The sequence below is a fragment of the Nomascus leucogenys genome, chromosome 5, assembly GCF_006542625.1.
Source record: "Nomascus leucogenys isolate Asia chromosome 5, Asia_NLE_v1, whole genome shotgun sequence".
In the NCBI taxonomy this organism is placed as follows: Eukaryota; Metazoa; Chordata; class Mammalia; order Primates; family Hylobatidae; genus Nomascus; species Nomascus leucogenys.
This window is the reverse complement of record NC_044385.1, coordinates 138,985,887-139,003,579: the sequence shown is the minus strand read 5'-3', so window position 1 is coordinate 139,003,579 and position 17,693 is coordinate 138,985,887. Positions and strand designations below refer to the sequence as shown.

The following is a 17,693-nucleotide window of genomic DNA, read 5'->3' as shown; positions in this document are numbered from 1 at the left end:
TGATGACTTAGTTGAATCCACTGAGCTATGCTCACTTTCATAAACTCCTTAGAAACTTCCAGATTTTTTAAATAATAAGAATCTTAAAATTAATGGTGCTATATCTTTTCTTGTATGATTGACAATTAAAATTCTTGTAGCATCAACTGCCTGTGCAGAATTTTATACTGAGTGCAGGAAATTACTTATGTAGTAATTTCAGAAAATCCTGATTAAGATACATTCACAAAAAGACACTCATTGAAGTAACAGGCAAAATCTAGAATTGTGTGTGACTTTTCACATAATTCTAGGCCAGTTTTCACACTAACTTTAACTAATAAAATGAAAATGCTTAAAATTCCAACAATCTATTCATTAAATCCTGAATTTGGTACATTAGCTAATTGACACAGGCTAACACTGAAGTTATTTTTGTTAACCTGAGGTAACTGGTTGTTACAGACATTGAGACTGGAAAGAAAAAGTAGAAAGGAAATGGGGAGGTGTAGGTCAAAAAACACAAGATAGCATTATTTAGGATGAACTGTCCAAAGACCCAACACACAACACGAGGACTAGAGTGGACAACAGCGTGCTGGGCTCAGCGTTTCTGCTGCACTGAGTGGACAAGAGCGTGTTGGGCTCAGGGTTTTGCTGCATCGAGTAGGTTATGGCTGCTAATGCACGGGTGCCAGGGGAGAGAATAGGAAATCAGTGAGATGTGGGTGTGTTAATTTGTTGCACTCTAATAACAATTTCACTATAAAAATATGTATCTTATAACATCATAATATATGCCTCAAATATACACAATACAATTTATTTTTAAAAAGGAAAAAGAAGAAAGTGCAAAATAGGAGGAAGGAAAAGTGAAGAAAAACTTGGCTGGTGTAACTCCCTGGGTTTTCACGGGACACACTCAAAACGCTGACTTTTCAAACAGGATGTTAGTTTCTGTGGCCACACGGGCACAGTCCAAAGCAGGACAGGAAGATCCTGCCCTGGAGTCTAATGAAAAGGCCCCTTACTTTATGGCTGGATTCTCCATCCAAGCTGGCGGTGGTGACGTGGCACGTCCCATCTCCCCGGTTGCTGGAAAGGAAGATCAAGTCGCAGGGAAAGGTCTCGTCTTCCTTGACCATGACAATGTCCCCAACCTACAGGACAAAGCAGAAAGGACGGTCAATGGAAAACCCCTCGTGAAAGCTTGCCCGTCCTATGGGACCGCTTCCCTCAAGCTGTTCATCTATTCACAGGAAGACACGGGGATGCGGACATGGTTCCAGAAAAGACTCTTGCCAGACATTCTGCTGGGACCAAGGAAAGACCAGGTCAGGTTTCAATGTTCTAACTTCCGCAGCAAAAACATAGACAAACACCTGTAACAAGGTTGTCTTTGATTCAGACCAAGACGACGAGTTGGAGTGTTCTGTGAGCGTGGCCAAGTGGGAAGTACTCCTGTGAGAAGCTTTGATCTAAATCTAGGCGTTTTATGAACCAGGTACTCGAGTTCTGAGAGCTTCCTGATCAACAGAACCAAGGCACTGCCCAGATCATCAAAGCATGAGGACAAATAAAGCAAAAGTGGCAACAACGTTTCAAAAACTAAAGAAAAATCAATCACAGAAAGTTCATCATGTGGGTTTTTAATTAAAGGTCATGGTCTAGTTTGTATCTGTATCCATTTTATTTCATCAGTGAGGAAGGCATCTCAGTGGCCTGGGCTGTGTGTCTGAAGGGTGAGGAAGGCATCTCAGTGGCCTGGACTGTGTGTCTGAAGGGTAAACGATCATCAGAACCCTTGAGTGAGTCGCTGTGGGGCTCCGGCCAGTCTCGCTGCCACTCGGGAGGCATGCCAGGATCAGGGCGTCACCTGCTTCTGTCTACACTGCAAACAGAGGTCTCTGTCCCACTACATGATGGTCACAGCACACTGCGAATTTGTGAGACTTTAAAATCAGAGGGTTACTCTTCCCAAATGGACCTATGGGTTTAGTAAAATCCCTATCAAAATCCCAGCAAGGATTTTTAGATATAAATGCGCTAATTCTAAAATTTATATGGGAAGGCACAGGCTCTAGAATAGCTAAAACAACCTTGAAAAAGAAGATTGAGGGGAAGGAATACGTATCCCCAATGTCCGGGCTTCTGAGATAGCTACAGTGACCAACAGTGTGGGATTGGTGGGCATGGGCATGGAGACCAATGGGACAGACCAGGGAACCAGAAACAGACCCACGCAAATGTGTTTAACTGACTGGGACAGAGTGCAAGCGCCACTCTGTGGAAGAGGGACAGCCAGCCATCCCCTGGTGCAGGGGCGACGGGACAGCCATGGGCAAAATAATAAGGACAGAAACAAACCTGACTGAAACCTCACACCTTATACAAAAATCATCTCAAAATGGATCATGAACTTAAATGTAAAACATGAAACTATAACACTTTTAGAAAGAAACATGGGAGAAAGTCCAGGCAAAGAAAAAGAAAGGACCAGGCAAAGAATGCTTCCTTCAGGACACTGAATGTACAGTCCTCAAAAGAAAAAAAAAAAATCGGCCGGGCGCGGTGGCTCACGCCTGTAATCCCAGCACTTTGGGAGGCCGAGGCAGGCAGATCACCTGAGGCCAGCAGTTAAAAACCAGCCTGGGCAAAATGGTGAAACCCCATCTCTACTAACACTAAAAAATTAGACAGGCATGGTGGTGCACGCCTGTAATCCCAGCTACTTGGGAGGCTGAGGCAGGAGAATAGCTTGAACCTGGGAGGTGGAGGTGGCAGTGAGCCGAGATTGCACCACTGCACTCCAGCCTGGGCAACAAGAGCAAGACTGTCTCAAAAGAAATAATAATTCTAAAAAAAGAAAAAAAATCAAGAAGTTGGACTTGAACAAAATTAAAAACGCTTGCTTTGTGAAATATCCTGCTGAGTATTAAAAATCATATATCTGACAAAGTATTGCTATCTAGACTATATGACCTCTCAACATTTAACAGTAAAAAGAAGCTCAAAGAATCCAGCTAGAAAAATGGATAAAAGACATGAAGAGTTATTTTTACTGACAAGGATACACAGATGTCAAACGAGCATGAAAAGATGTCCCACAGAGCCATCGGGGACACGTTTAAGCTGCACCGAACAGGAACAGCAGTAACACCCAGTGCTGGTGAAGATGCTGGCAACATCGTGGGTGGGAATGAAATGGGATGGCCATGCTGGAAAACCGTTTGGCAGTTCCTTTCAAAACCAAACGTGGATATGCTAGATGATCCAGCAATTGAACTCTGGAGCTTTTATGCAAAAGAAATAAAAACTAAATTCACAAGAAAACTTGCACACAAATACTCATAGCAGCTTTCTTGATAACAGCCCCAAACTAGAAAAATCGAAAAGCCCTTCAATGTGTGAATGGTGAAACTGCAGTATGTCCACATCATGGAACGCTCCTCAGCAATACAAGCGAAGGATCGGCTGGTGCACAGACTTCGTGAATCCCGAGGGAATTAGACTGCCTGAAAACAGCCAACCCCAAAAGGTCACAGGCTACAGGATTCTCTTTATATCACATCCTTGAAATGACAAAATCTTAAAGCTGGGCAGCACATTGGGGCAAAGGGAATACAGGATGCCTCTGTTTTATTTCTTACAACCACATATGACCCTGTAATTACCTCGAAATAAAAAGTTTAATCAAAAAAGAAAAACTAATTAAAGGATTGCTTTTCTAGGATGCTCTTGCACTCTCAAAGGCCTAAGCCATTACGACCGATGGAAGCTGGATGTCTGCTGTTGTAGGAAAAGCCTGATCTTTTCTTTCGTGTCCTGAGTAGCCTGTTTAGCATCCTCTTGGTTATGACACACAGGATACAGAGCTGGCATTTCCCACAGGAGACCGATACATTAAAAATTCAATTTTCTGCAGGCAGACACTGTTTAGGTCTATTTTTTAAGGAAGATGTTTAGCTACAAGTATGAAGACTTTGCAAGGGAAATATAATTGTTAAAAGAAATGGCGTTGAAGGCCTGGGACTGGATGCCTGCTGACACAGGCATGGAGCTCGCGGCTGTTCCCCAGGCCGGGGCCATCTGCTCTCTGAACCCCTGACCTCTAGGGAAACATCCCTCGCCTGAACTCACTGAAAGAAAAAGCTGTCTCAGAAGCATTTAAACACCTGGATAGCACATTTATAAGTAAAAATGTTTAAACGCTTAAAAGTACATTTGGTGATGTGCGTGATACACAGAACAGTGAGAGCAAGGTGAGCGGTGGGGGGCTAGTGGTTGACGCTGGCTCCTCTGAAGGGCCTCTGAGCGCCTCCTGGGGTCCCGTCCCACTGGACAGGGAGGGGCTGCGGCCTTGTCCGGAGAGGTTCACTGAGCCCAGGCTGGCTGGGCTGCTTGGAGGCCCTCCCTCCAGGCTTCTGGAACGCGCCTGGCTCTCTACATGCACGGGACCCAGTGGAATGCTCCCTGCCTCCCTCACCAAACCTCCTACAGCTCAGCTGGGAAAACAGCCAGGGGAGGCAGTGGGGCTGCAGGAGGGAGGGAGGCGTGGGAGTTGGAAAGAGCCAGGCAGGGTGCACGAGGACCAGTGGGGGCAGGAAGGGGCCGGTGTGGGCCTGGCACCTAGATCCACGTCAGATGGGGGACTGGAGCAGGCTGCTGACTGCTACCTCGACACAAACGTGAAAAACCACACTCATGGTTTCTACCTATAAAGGTGCTTCCAAATGACTAGTACAAGTTTGAAACTATCTCATTTAAATAATTTAAACACATTTTAAAATATATTGAGATATTAGTTACTAATAATTCATTTGAAACAGATTTAAAATGCAGCCTTCAAGAAGAATTGTAACATTCCCAACACGAAGAAACAATCAATGTTTGAGGTGACGGACATCCCAGTTACCCTGACTTCATCATCACACATTGGTGTGCAGGCATCAAAATATCACACGGACCCCCAACTACGTACAACTATTATACATCAATAAAAAACAAATTTTTTGGCCGGATGCGGTGGCTCATGCCTGTAATCCCAGCACTTTGGGAGGCCGAGGCAGGCGGATCACAAGGTCAGGAGATCGAGACCAGCCTGGCCAACATTTTGTTAAGACCCCGTCTCTACTAAAAATGCAAAACTTAGCTGGGTGTGGTGGCAGGCACCTGTAATCCCAGCTACTAGGGAGGCTGAGACAGGAGAATCGCTTGAACTTGGGGGCGGAGGTTGCAGTGAGCTGAGGTTGTGCCATTGCACTCCAGCCTGGGTGACAGAGCAAGACTCTGTCTCTAAAAAAATAAATAAATACTTTTTTTTAAAAATGCACTTCAATGAGGTTTTCTGTTCCAATTTTCATAAATTTCCACCTAGTTGAGTTTATATTGATATGATTTTATTATACTTTATTCCAAAACAAATTTTAGAAACAAGTGTTTCTGATCTTCCCCTGTCTTGATTGGTTTGTGTGTTCCCATAATTTTAAACTCCACCAATCCTGGTGTGGGATGCTGGTGATGGGGAGGCTGTGTGTGGGGATGGGGGCAGTGATAATGATTTTAAATTCCACCAATCCTGGCAATGGACGCTGGCAGAGGGAGGCTGTGTGTGTGTGTGTGTTGGGGGGGCAGTGGGTACATCTACCCAATTCTGCTGTGAACCTAAAACTGCTTTAAAAAGTCTATTAAACACAAACAAATAAAAATCAAAGGTAAAGAAAAAAAAAGTAGTAGGGAGCTTGGGCCTACACTCAATAAAAAACATCTCAGTCTGTTTTGCCAAAGAAAATAAAAACTTAAAAACATTTATTATTTGTATTTTAAAAATGTTTTAAGAGTCGTGGTCTTTCTCGGTTGCCCAGGCTGGAGAGCAGTGGCTATTCACAGGCATGGTGAAGCCTCCTGAGTGGCCTCCGACTCCCAGACTCAGCGATCCTCCTGCCTCGGCCTCCTGAGTAGCTAGGACTGGAGGCGTGAGCCACCGCACCTGGGTAAAACTTACTTTTTAAACTGTTACTGGCCTTCACCAGCGTAAATGTGTCAGGCGTCACTTACTCGCAGCTTTCGACTTTGCTTCCGAACGAGCTTCCCGTGCTGAATGAAATGAACAGGACACTGGTTCATGGCATTGTCCGCTTTATGTCGAAGCCAGTCTTCATAACCCTAAAAAAAGGAAGGAAAGAAGGCAGAGAGGAAGCGGGGAGAGAGGGAGGGAAAAAGGGAGGGAGAGACCGAAGGCTTGTGTTTAATTATGTCTAAGCATAATCCAAGCCTGTGGGGTGTATTTTTTCAAAATCAGGATGCACTACACACACTATTCTTTGTATCCTTGACAGAGCACCGGCATGTTCCCATGGCAATGCGAGCTGCTTTAAATGTTTGCAGTTGTAGAACTTCAAAGACGTTGGATCAAGATGCTCATCGAAGTCTGTGTAAGTACTATCTAACTGTACTTTCTGTGCCTATTCATGACATGGCCTTAGGATAAATTCCTAAAAAAGAAGTGTCTGAATGAAATGATGAGCAAGGCTTCCAGGCTCTTCACATCCCCACCGAAAAGCCCTCAAGACGTGCGGCCAGTTACATTTCCACCCGCTGAGTGTCAATCTTCTGCTTGGAAAAGCCCCCACTGGCCATTCTTCTCTTTCATTAAAAACTGAGTGTTATGAGATCTGGCAGCCCAGACTCTCGGTGAAACGCCGGCTCACTCTGTGACACCCGCAGCAGCCTTAAGGTTCTCTGTGCGTTTCCGTGTCTGAGTAACCCACGCGGGAAACATCCCATCGTGCCTCCTGTGCACGTGCAGGCATCGCGCTGAAAAGCAGCCTGAGCTAACCCCGACCCCGGCCGCGCTGCCGGACCTGCATGCCTTTGACAGGCACAGACACGCGCCCTCCGATTCCAACTACCAAGGCACACCCTCTGGTTGGACAGTCAGGTGGTATCTTGAAAGAAGCGACAATAGGAGATGCTGCACGCAGACAATTCTTGGGATGACAAACGTGCCTTTGTGTTTGGCGCTGCCGGGTGCAGGTGCCTTAGATAAGGATGGGGAATGCCGTTCTCAGTAACAATCCCCGGTATGTGAGAGACTGCACACCAGGGGCCTACAGGCATCCACCACATCTAATGAGTGTCGAGATTGGGAACACAGCTCTGCCACACACAACACAACCACGCAGGATGGCGGCAGGAAGCCTGTGCCACGGGCCCGCTGCACGTAGGTTGAGAGAGGCTGTGGGGCAAGAGACTCACTGGGGGCCTCCTCCCTATGGGCCACGTGGCGGCATCAGTGGCCCTGTGACTGGAGTCTTTTCCAAAGGGAGCATAAACAAGTAACCCAAAACCTCCAGCTTCTGGAGAATGAAGAAGCCTGGGACGCATAGATACCCAAACGTGCGAGCTTTCTCCAGCCGTGACCATCACTAAGTGACACTGTGGCATCTGATTCCTCCCAAACCGCTGAAATACCCTCTTTCTGGGGAAACTGAAGAACAGTCTTCCTGGAAGGTGGCAGTGGGTAGATGATTCCTGGGTTCATTAAACACACTTATTTAGCACCAACTGCATGCTCAGCAAATGCCAGGCACCAGGGACCCACAGACGAAAGACCTTGTCCCCAGAGCTGCTGCTCTCAGGATTGGTGGAGAAGAAACAGAAATAACTGCAAGTTCAATGCAGGTGAGAGACACCCAGGATCCCCGAGAAGCCCAGCGCCCGGGCTGCGGGACGACGCCAAAGAGGAGGTGCCCAGGAATGCCCAGCGGTGAGGGAGCCCCCGGGGGCTGGCACTGCCCACTGGCCAGCCTGGCTGGGATGGGAGGGACACGTGGAGGCCCATGCATGTGACAGGCTGATCGGACGGGCCCTGCACACGGCAGGGGAGGCTGGGCGCCACAGGGAAAGGCCGCTCTGGCAGGACCCGGGTGATGGCGGTGGCAGAGCCAGGTACAGTAAGATGCCCGTCAGTGCCCAGGTGAGACAGCGGGAAGATGGTGTGAAAAGAAAGGCAGGAACCTAAGAGAAAATCAGGGAGGCCTCTGTGAGTGCAGGGGGCTTTCCGAGGCAAGCGAGGAGGGGTCGGGAGCATGGAGACCCCAGCAAAACATCCCCGCTGGAGCCACAGCGTGGGGAGGCCATTTGGGAAGTCCCGGCTGCAGACAGCGGCGCGGTTCCCGAGGAAGAGAGACAAGGAGGTCAGTAGTGGAGGAAGGCCGAGGGGGCGGGGGGGCTCTGGCACACACAGATCCAGACCAGCAGTGGGGGAAACGAGGCCGCCCCCAGAGTGAAGGCTGGGTAGCAGGACACACGGGAAAGGAAGAGACCCCTCCGGGCAGGGGCAGGGGTGCTGGTGATGGGGCCCAGACCTGCAGTTCTGTTCATTCGCCACCTTGTCCTGACCCCCTTAACATCCCCAACAACGCCCGCCCACTGCCCTGGGATGGGAGGGGACACAGCCAGGGGAGGGGACACAGCCAGGGATGGGGCACAGCCGGGCCGAGGACACCACATGTTGTCTGGGGCCGTGGTCTGCAGTTCTGTTCATTCGCCGCCTTGCCCTGACCCCTCTTAACATCCCCAACAATACCTGCCCAGTGCCCTGGGATGGGAGGGGACACAGCCAGGGATGGGGCACAGCCGGGCCGAGGACACCACATGTTGTCTGGGGCCGTGGTCTGCACAGTGTAACGAGGCAGCCTCTGCATTCACGGGGGCTCGGGCTTCCCGGCCACTGCCTCTCTGGCCCAGATGCGTCTTCAGAGCTGCCCTCCCTACTCCACGCTCTCCTCTCCTCTCCTCCAGGACGCTCCTGGAGTCCTCAGGAGTTTCCTGCTCAGTGGGGTCCTGGGAGGGATGGAATCCTTAACAAATGCAGAGCAGAGGACTCTGAAGAACAGTGCTGCGCCTGCCTCCGGGGGCCGGGCTAGAAACGACAGAGCCACAGAGCCTCAGCCCCTTGTTCTGCACCCCCGCGCCCCTTCTCTCTGCTCCCCTTGAGAGGCTCAGGGGTCTCCTTCCTGTCTGCAGCCTCTGCTCCTACCACACAGATGTGTCACAGACAGCACGGGACGCCCTCACCTAATCTCCACGACGGGTTCCTGGAAACTGCGACTTTAGGCCCGAGGACACACAGCAGGTCCCCGAGTAACATCGTTTCCTTCAACATTTCCTTGTGAAATTGATGAGAAAACCCATCGTTTTGCTTAAAGTCGAAGTTTGCAAGGGCCTGCCACCGACGTGAAGTGAGGCCTTATCCCAGGTAGGAGTTAAACTGCCTGAGTCACAGGCAGCGCGTCCTTGGGAAGCATGAGTTTCCCTCATGTTCTGTTTTCCAGGCAGCACAGTTCGTTTGGTTACTGTGCTGTGTTCTGCCACGCACCGCGGTGGAGCTGTCCATTTCCTTACGGGGGGACACCGGGTTGCCCGAGTCCTTTGCTAACCAATGATGGCCACCATGAATATCCTAGTTCACGTATCCCGGTAGGCACGGCCGGCTCTGGCCTAGTGAAGACACACAGGCCCCATGTACTGACTGCACAGCTGCATGTTTAGCATCTGCACCGGACCCTGTGTGTCCACATCTCTGCCTCTGTCAGATGTTGCCAAATGCTATGCTTGGTGGCTCCGCCACGCTCCTGCTGGCAGCCCGTGGTGCCTCCCTCGCCACGCCCTCTCCAGCCTTTCACATCTGAAAGCCAATCTGGTGGGTGTGAAACACAAATGTTCTCAGCAGCATTATTCACAACAGCCAAAGAGTGGAAACACCCCAAATGTCCATCCACAGAGGATGCGATACACAAAATGCCAGGTATGCACAGTGGACCGTGACTCATTCATCAGACGGAATGAAGCACTGATGCCTGCTCAGATGCGGAGAAACCTTGGAAACATCATGCTAAGTGAAAGAGTCACAAAACACCGCCCATGCGCCGTAAGTACGAAACATTTAGAATAGGTGACTCTACGGCGACAGAAACATGAGTCTTTGCCAGGGACGGGGAGGAGAAAATGGGGAGTGACTGAACATGTGTACGGGGAATCTGGAGGTGATAAAATGGATACATGGAGAGTAAAACTGAGATGTATTCTTCTCTATGTTAGTCACTGGCCTTATTTACTGGGGCTATGAAAAAAAAAGCAAAAACAGAAACAAACAAACAAAAAAAAACCAGCATCCCATTTGCTGGAGTCCATAAAGAGCATGTTCTGTGGTGGTGAAGACAGTCGAGGATACGGAAAGGTTAAGTGACTCATGTGATCAGATCATCTCTGGGTGATTTCGGATGTGAAAACCATAGATTTCTTCTTGAACTCACATGGCGCCAGACTAGCAACTAAATTATACAACATCTCTTATTTTGCTTCAAGTATGAATCTAACGCAGTTACAAAGATGAATTTCTAGAACTTGGTTGAATTTTCTGTGAACTAGCTAAAACAAACCAATTACCTCGCTTTGAATGAAAGGCAATTCACATGGCAAAGATAACGATTGCTTCTTTTTCGTCTGTAAAATGCTTACCTGTTTGATAGCCGTCACAGTAATGACAAAGAAGAGTGGAAGTCCGCTTGTCACTGGACTTGTGGGTGTATCAATAATCAACTGCAGAAAGAGAGAATTGTAAAATCATCTGCAAAAACGCAAATGAGTGACTTCAGGCAGGTTAGTTTGCCCTGAGCCAACACTTCCCATTCGCTTTGACTTATTTAAAGCCCTTGGCTGGCACCCGACTGCCCACCACGGGAGATAGCAAGTCAATCATCCTATTTCACCGACCGTTAAAACGAGGGCACCTTTTTTGGATTAAGGAGCACGCTCAAGGAAACCACCGAGAGTGGCAGACTCAGTGTGAAGTCGGGGCACGCCTTGTGTTAGTTAATTCGCCCCTTGGCCTCAGTGTCACATTTTAATTATATGATTTGAATAATTTAATGTTGGAAAATATTTTAAAGCCCTTCAACAGTATTTTGTATGACTTAGAAAAATTAGAGTACTGTTCTTAAAACACATCTGGCACATTGCTCCCTAACTCATACCCCGAGGTATTTTTTCACTCTTTTTTCTTTTCTTTAAACTCTTTTCACGTGTACCATCTTTAGATTTTTTTTTTTTTTTTTTTTTTTTTTGAGACGGAGTCTCGCTCTGTTGCCAGGCTGGAGTGTAGTGGCACAATCTCGGCTCACTGCAACCTCCCACTCCTGGGTTCAGGCGATTCTCCTGCCTCAGCCTCCTGCGTAGCTGGGACTACAGGCCTGCACCACCACACCCAGCTAATTTTTGTATTTTTAGTAGAGACGGGGTTTGGCCATGTTGGTCAGGATGGTCCCTATCTCTTGACCTCGTGATCCTGTCAGAGTGCCGGGATTACAGGCGTGAGTCACTGCGCCCGGCCTGGATTTTCTTTAGAGCATCCACGCACACTTAGGAAGAGTAAAGTAACAATGCATAGCCTGGCAGTGAACTTGTCCAAAAGATGACAAAGCTGTGATTTCCCCTCTGGTACTAGAAGGAAAGGGGCAGGAAAGGCTGTCACCAACTTAAACCCAAAGTGGCGTCTTGTGTGCTTTAGTTTGTGTGGATCTCACAGAACCAACACGTTTTGTCCTTCTTTAAGAAAATAAATAAATTAATCGTAGGTGAGGGGCACCACGCCCTTGCTCTTTCATTAGCCGTGTGGCAGTTACCTGAGAATAAAATGTCACTTATTTAGATTTATATGTGATGAGATGGAAAACAATGACCGGCCTTACCTGCACCAGAAATATGATAAGGAAATAAAAGTTGGCTACTCTTCTGAATTGTTCAAATAAATTCTTGGGTATAAAGTTCCAAAATGTGTACTGCATAAAAGAAAAACAAACATCCAACATTTAGACCAGATTTTACTGTCATAGTGTTACTCTAGGGCATAGTAAGTAGCACTGGATTTTACAGTACAAAATATTTAGCTTTAGACATAAAACTCATAATTCATAATTTGGAGTGTTTGTTGACAGCTAAGACGGCTGAAACAAAGTGTGTACTCTGAAACACGTACGTAAATTACCTAACTCCAGAGAATTCAAGATAAAACGCAAGGTAGCTCAACAATAGTTTGATTATCAAGATGTCTCTTATAAAACGTAAACCTGTGATCATTAACTCAACACATTAGCATTTTACTTCAGTAATTTCTGCATGATCTCTCCTCCGAGTGACAGCACGACAGGCGATGACAGCGAGCTGAAGGGAAGCCTTCACCCAGCCCCAGGCAGCTTCTCAGGCAGCCGGGTTTCTTGTCCACAGCTCAGGCACAGGGCTTTGAGGCCTCAGGGGGAAGGACAGGAAAAGGAGGGGAAGGAGGGCAGGGAGGGGATGGGGGGGAGGGAGGGGAAGGAGGGAGGGAGAGAATGAGGGAAGGAAGGGAAGAAAGGAGGAAAAGGAGGGGAAGGAGGGCAGGGAGGGAAAGGAGGGGAAGGAGGGCAGAGAGGGGATGGGGGAGGGAGGGGAAGGAGGGAGGGAGAGAATGAGGGGAGGGAGAGAATGAGGGAAGGAAGGGAATGAGGAAAGGAAGGGAAGAAAGGAGGAAAAGGAGGGGAAGGAGGGCAGGGAGGGGATGGGGGAGGGAGGTGAAGGGGGGAAGGAGGGAAGGAGGGAAGGAAGGAAGGAGGGGAAGAAAGGAGGAAAAAGCGGGGAAGGAGGGGAGGGAGGGAAAGGAGGGGAAGGAGGGGAAGGAGGGGGAGGAGAGGAAGGAGAGGAAGGAGGGGGAGGAGGGGGAGGAGGGGAAGGAGGGGAGGGAGGGGAGGGAGGGAGGAGGGAAGGAGGGGATTGCGGGAAGGAGGGGAGGGAGGGAAAGGAAGGCAGGGAGGGGAGGGAGAGGAGGGAAGGAAGGAGGGGAAGGAGGGGAATGAGGGAAGAGGGCAGGGAGGGGAGGGAGAGGAAGGAGGGAAGGAGGGGAATGAGGGAAGGAGGGCAGGGAGAGGAAGGAGGGAAGGAGGGAAGGGGGGAAGGGGGGAAGGAGGGGATTGGGGAAAGGAGGGGAAGGAGGAAGGAGGGAAGGAGGGGAAGGAGGGAAGGAGGGAAGGAGGGGAGGGAGAGGAAGGAGGGAAGGAGGGAAGGAGGGGAATGAGGGAAGGAGGGGAAGGAGGGCAGGGAGGGGAAGGAGGGAAGGAGGGGAAGGAGGGAAGGAGGGCAGGGAGGGGAGGGAGAGGAAGGAGGGAAGGAGGGGAGGGAGGGGAAGGAGGGGAAGGAGGGAAAGAGGGGAAGGAGGGAAGGAGGGAAGGAGGGGAGGAGGGGAGGAGGGGAGGAGGGGAGGGAGAGGAAGGAGGGAAGGAGGGGAATGAGGGAAGGAGGGGAAGGAGGGCAGGGAGGGGAAGGAGGGCAGGGAGGGGAAGGAGGGCAGGGAGGGGAAGGAGGACAGGGAGAGGAGGGAGGGGAAGGAGAGGAGGGAGTGCAGGGAGGGGAGGGGAGGGGAGGGAGGGGAAGGAGGGAAAGGAAGGAAGAAAAGGAGGGGAAGGAGAGGAAGGAGGGGGAATGCCCAGCCACCACAGCGTCTCCTCTCCACACTTCTCATTTTGCTTCTGTAGCAGTTTCATTCAACTTCTGTGTTGAAAACAACAACGTCCCAGATGTCATGAACCTTCACTGAGTTTGGAAATAGTTTCTGAAATTTCATCTGACATGTTTTTACGCCGTAATGAAGAGAGTCTACCGAAACCTGAAGAAGGTCTCACAGCCTGTGCTGCGGCCTCTGCCATCTGTGTGTCTCTTCAACGGTGCTTATTTCAAAATCCCATTCCGAGGTGGGTTCTGGCTCCTGGAAGCCAGAAGTAGTTGTCAAATTCTCACACCAAGAACTTCTTTAATTCCAGGCTCATGAACATAAGTTATTTACAATTCAATGTAACAGCTAAAGCCTGGTACGGTCCTAAACTAACCAACATATTCTGAATTTGGTGTTTACAAATATTTCAGAGGAAATCCATGTGTGTCTTTTAAAACTTCTCTGCCTCAAGTTTCCAGTGGCTTAGAGAATATATAAGGAATTTCCATTTTCTATTCTAATTCACATTTACAAAGTGATTCTACCTTTCATAATAAAGTTCCTTAATGAGGGTAAAAACAGAGTGGTGGCACCCCCCAGTTCATGACAACGATGGCCGTATTTTCAGTTCCCTTCTCAGGTTGACTGTAATAAAAAGGGGAAGGGGAGCTCCAGGAGAGTCTCTGGAGTTTTAAAAAAGAAACTAACTTTCCAGGTCCTGCCTAGGTCATCCCACCCTACCCATCCAAACACCCTTATTTTCCATGTGTTGTTTGATACCAGGTTTTTATCAGATACGTGTTTTGCAAATCTATTCTCCCAGTCAGTGTCTCTTATTTTAATTCTCTTAACTGTATTTTGCAAAGCTCAAGTTTTTAATCTTCACGAAGTCCAACTTATCAATTTTCCTTTCATGAATAGTGTTTTTGGTGTTATCCAAAAACTTGTTGCCAAACCCAAGGTCACCTAGACTTTCTTCTACATTTTTACGAGTTTCATTATTATACATTTTACATTTAGGTCTATGACTCATTTTGAGTTAATTTTCTTGAACGGTGTATGATCACTGTCTAGAGTCACTGTTGCTGGGTTTTTTGTTTTTTTTTTTTTTTTTTTTGCATGTCCAGTTTTTCTAGCACTATTTGTTGAAAAGAAATAGTGCTTTTCTGTCTGCCCTGAATTGCCTTTGCTCCTTTGTCAAAGATGGGTTGAAGATCTGGGTAGATGGGTTGACTATCTGGGTGAATGGGTTGACTATCTGGGTGAATGGGTTGACTATCTGGGTGAATGGGTTGACTATCTGGGTGAATGGGTTGACGATCTGGGTAGATGGGTTGACTATCTGGGTGAATGGGTTGACTATCTGGGTGGATTTACTGGGTGGATCTACTCCCAGGCTCTCTATGATGTTTCATTGATCTATTTGTCTATTCTTTTTTTTTTTTTTTTGAGATGGAGTCTTGCTCTGTCGCCCAGGCTGGAGTGCAATGGCACGATCTCGGCTCACTGCAAGCTCTGCCTCCTGGGTTCATGCCATTCTCCTGCCTCGGCCTCCAGAGTAGCTGGGACTACAGGCACCCACCACCATGCCCAGTTAATTTTTTTTGTATTTTTAGTAGAGACAGGGTTTCACCATGTTAGCCAGGATGGTCTCGATCTCCTGACCTTGTGATCTGCCCGCCTTGGCCTCCCAAAGTGCTGGGATTACAGGCATGAGCCACCGCACCTGGCCGCTATGTGTCTGTTCTTTCAGCAACTGTCTTGATTACTATAGTTTTACACTAAGTCCTAAAGTTGGCTAGTGTCAGTTCTCCAACTTGGTTCTTCAATACCACGAGGCTATTCGGGGTCTTTTGCCTTTCCATATAAATGTAGAATCAGTTTGTTGATATCTACAAAGTAACTTGCTGGGAATTTGATTAGGATTGTATTGAATCTATAGGTCAAAGTGGGAAGAACTGATATCTTAAAAACATGGAGTTTCCACCCATGAACATGGAACATCTCTCCATTGACTTAAGTCTTCTTTGATTTCATTAAAATTTTGTCGTTTTCCTTACCTAGACCTTGTACATTCTCGTTAGATTTATACCTATGTAATTTGCTGGGTGGGGGGATAAACATAAATAGCGTTGTTTTAAATTTCAAATTCCAATTGTTCGTTGCTGGCATATAGGATAGTGATTAATTTTTCAAACCTGCAACCATGCTATAATCGCCTGTAACATCCAGAAGTTTTTTTGTTATTGTTGGTTCTTTGGGATTTTCTGCATGGACAATCATGCCACTTGTGAACAAAGATAGTCTTATTCCTTCCTTCCCAATCTGTACGCCTTTTATTCCCATTTCTACTCTTACTGTATTAGCTACGATTTCCAGTACAATGCTGAATAGGAACAGTGATGAGGGATTTTTTGCCTTTTTTCCAAACTTAGGGTGAAATCATCTAGTTTTTCACCATTAAGTATGATGTCAGCTGTAGGGCTTTTTGTAGATGCTCTTTATGAAGCTGAGGAAATTCCCCTCTGTTCTTAGTTTGCTGCAATACATGAGTGGGTAGTGAATTTTGTCAAATTCTTTTTCTGCACCTATTGATATAATCATGTAAGTTTTCTTTTTTAGCCTGTAAATATTATGGGTTATATTAGTCGATTTTCAAATGTTGGATCAGCCTTGCATACCTAGGATAAACCCACTTGGTCATGGTGTATAATTCTTTTTATACATTGTTGAATTCGATTTGCTCATATTTTATTGAGAATTGTTGCTTCTATGTTCATGAGAAGTATTGGTCTGTGATATCGTCTTTCTGGTAGCATCTTTTTCTGGTTTTGGTTTTAGGGTAATGCTGGCCTCATAGAATGAATTAGAAAGTGTTCCTTCTGCTTCTATTACCTGGAAGAGATTGTAGAGAATTGATTTTTTTTTTTTTTTCCTTAAATGTCTGGTAGAATTCACCAGTGAAAACACCTGAGTCTTGTGCTTTCCGTTTTGGAAGATTATTAATTATTAATTCCATTTCTTTAATTGATGTAGGCCCACTTAGATTACATTTCTCCTTGTTTGAGTTTTGGTAGATAGTGTTTTTCAAGAAACTGGTCAATTTTATCTAAGTTACCAAGTTTATGGGTGTAGGGCTGTTCATAATATTCCTTTTAATCTTTTTATTAGCCATGTTGCCAGTAGTGATGCCCCTCTTTTATTTCTGATGTTTGGAATTTGTGTCTCTTTTCTTTTTCCCTCGTCTAGCCTGGCTAAAGGTTTATTGATTTTATTGATTTTTTTCAAAGAACCAGCTTTTGATGTTTAAAATTTCCTCTGATTTCCTGTTTTCAGTTTCATTAATTTCTGTTCTAATGTTTATTTATTTATTTTTTTTTTAAGTTTCCTAATGTTGAAGCTTGTTGATTTTGGATCTTTCTTCTTTTCTAATCTATGTAGTCAATACTACAAATTTCCCTCTAAGCACTGCTTTTCCTGCATCCCACAAGATTTGATAAGTTATATTTTAATTTTTGTTTAGCTTAAAATATTTTTATGCCTCTTGAGACTTCTTTGATTCATGTGTTATTTAGTAGTGTTTTGTTTAATCTCCAAATATTCTGGGATTTTCCAGTTAACTTTGTTATTTATTTATTTCTAGTTTAATTCTACTGTGGTCTGAAAGAGTACTTGGTATGACTTCTATTCTTTGAAAATGTGCTAAGGTGTATTTTATGGCCCAGAATGTGATCTGTCATGGCAAATGTTCCATGTGAACTTGAGAAGAATGTGTGGTCTGCTATTGTTGAATGAAGTATTTTATAAATTGTCAGGCCTCTGAGCCCAAGCTAAGCCATCATAACCTCTGTGACCTGCATGTATACATCCAGATGGCCTGGAGCAACTGAAGAACCACAAAAGATGACATTCCACCATTGTGGTTTGTTCCTGCCTCACCGCAACTAATCAACAGACCTTGTGATATTCCCCCCGGACAATGAGTCTCATGACCCCCCACCCTGCACCTTGTGACCCCCGCCCCTGCTCACAAGGGATAACCACCTTTAACTGTAATTTTCCACTACCTACCCAAATCCTATAGAACTGCCCCACCTCCATCTCCCTTTGCTGACTCCTTTCTCAGACTCAGCCCACTTGCACCCAAGTGAATAAACAGCCTTGTTGTTCACACAAAGCCTATTGGTGG

The 17,693-nt window shown here is 46.8% G+C and overlaps 1 protein-coding gene across 5 annotated transcripts in view; it reads right to left on the bottom strand.

Annotated features, from left to right (window-relative positions):
• ATP11A (ATPase phospholipid transporting 11A) overlaps window positions 1-17,693 on the bottom strand; it is a 192,123-nt gene that overhangs the window by 68,643 nt on the left and 105,787 nt on the right. For 4 of the 5 annotated variants that reach the window (XM_030813712.1, XM_030813714.1, XM_030813715.1 and 1 more), the window contains exons 3-6: window positions 11,733-11,822; window positions 10,504-10,584; window positions 6,037-6,144; window positions 1,011-1,139 (exon numbers count right to left, since the gene is read on the bottom strand). In XM_030813712.1, coding sequence (XP_030669572.1) covers window positions 1,011-1,139; window positions 6,037-6,144; window positions 10,504-10,584; window positions 11,733-11,822 — 408 coding nt within the window. The remainder of the gene's footprint in view (window positions 1-1,010; window positions 1,140-6,036; window positions 6,145-10,503; window positions 10,585-11,732; window positions 11,823-17,693) is intronic. The other variant, XM_030813717.1, reaches the window with a different exon arrangement.